Raw genomic sequence first — 1221 nt, forward strand, 5'->3', positions numbered from 1 at the left:
AATAATTTACCAAGAAAAAGCACTGAACACTGTTTTGAAGAAAAGTATTCCTCAGTTGTCTTTACAGCTTTTTCTTTAACAAACATGCAGTCTCGTGTGATAACATTACAACACATTCAACTCTATACACTTACTATACACTCATCCATGCTAATATCATGTTTCAATAGAGCCCAGGTGGCAATACCAAACTTCAGACAGCTTACCTTTGCTGCTTATAACTGCCGAGTCAGATACATTCCTCTTGAAGGCTGTGTGATGGGACTTGGAGTTCTGCTGTGCCCTGGCTGTCACTGTATGTGGCTTCATATCCACATTAGCATTCTCCGCCTGGAAAGTTCCAGAGGAATCCCTGCACTGGCTAAATGTGCCCAGACTCACACGGCTTCCTGGGAGGCTCTGAGACATCCGTGATTTGTTGCTGGCACCTTTCATGGGAATGTTCCATCCTTGGTAGTTCACAGTTTCACAGCTAGTCCCCGGTAATGAGTTAGAACGAACAAAAGCGCATGGCGACTGTCTGTTACCGCTGGCAGCTGCTTTCATGGACCAGGCCCTGTCGACTGGCAGAGGCGCAGTGGTTTTTCGCTGTCTGTCTACAGCAATATCTTGTTTTCCTTGGCTGCTACTGGTGCTCACTTGCTGCGGCTGGCTGTTGGAGGTCCTCTCCACACTGTCACATACCTGGTAGAGCAGCGCATCATCGTCCCCATCGTCCCATAAGCTGTCTGAAATGTCTTTAACAGAGCCTGCAGCTGCACAAGCCCACCTCTGATCATTAGTGATGTTGTCAGGCTGAGGAGCAGTCGGTGTCTTTGTGGTAACAGATTTCTGGTCAGACATCTGTGATTTAGGTTGTGTAACAGTGAAGCTGGACTTGGAAACCTCTTTGGCAGCCGTCTTGGGCTGGAAGTGAGGGTTGGACTCTAACTTGAAAGTGCTTCGGTTGGTAGTCTTTGGTTTGGGACACAGTTCCTGGAGTACACTGCAGCTTGGCTTGGAGTTCAGGGTTGAAGGCTGATGTGCAGAGTTTGTATTTGCAGTAGGCTTGCAAACAGAGGTCAAATTAGTAGTATTTGTCTTAGTGTTCGACTGCGAAGTAGCGTTCAGGTTGGCGTCCTGTTGCTGGTCAGGATTCTGGGTCATTGCCAGCACAAAAGAGTCATTAAGTAGGTCATCATTCTCCCAGTCATCATCAAAGTCATCACAGTTGTTCGCACT

The 1221-nt window shown here is 47.4% G+C and overlaps 1 protein-coding gene across 1 annotated transcript; it reads right to left on the minus strand.

The window, feature by feature from the left end:
• Positions 1–206: 206 nt before the first annotated feature.
• LOC147820002 (uncharacterized) lies at positions 207–1210 on the minus strand (the record flags this gene model as incomplete). The annotated part of the gene is made up of 1 exon (XM_087178832.1): positions 207–1210. A coding segment is annotated over exon 1 (940 nt), but the record flags the coding sequence as incomplete, so codon positions are not given.
• Positions 1211–1221: the final 11 nt, after the last annotated feature.

The sequence above is a fragment of the Seriola lalandi genome, unplaced genomic scaffold, assembly GCF_002814215.2.
Source record: "Seriola lalandi dorsalis isolate HSWRI2012SDOR001 ecotype SW California unplaced genomic scaffold, Sedor1 jcf7180002006393, whole genome shotgun sequence".
NCBI lineage: Eukaryota > Metazoa > Chordata > Actinopteri > Carangiformes > Carangidae > Seriola > Seriola lalandi.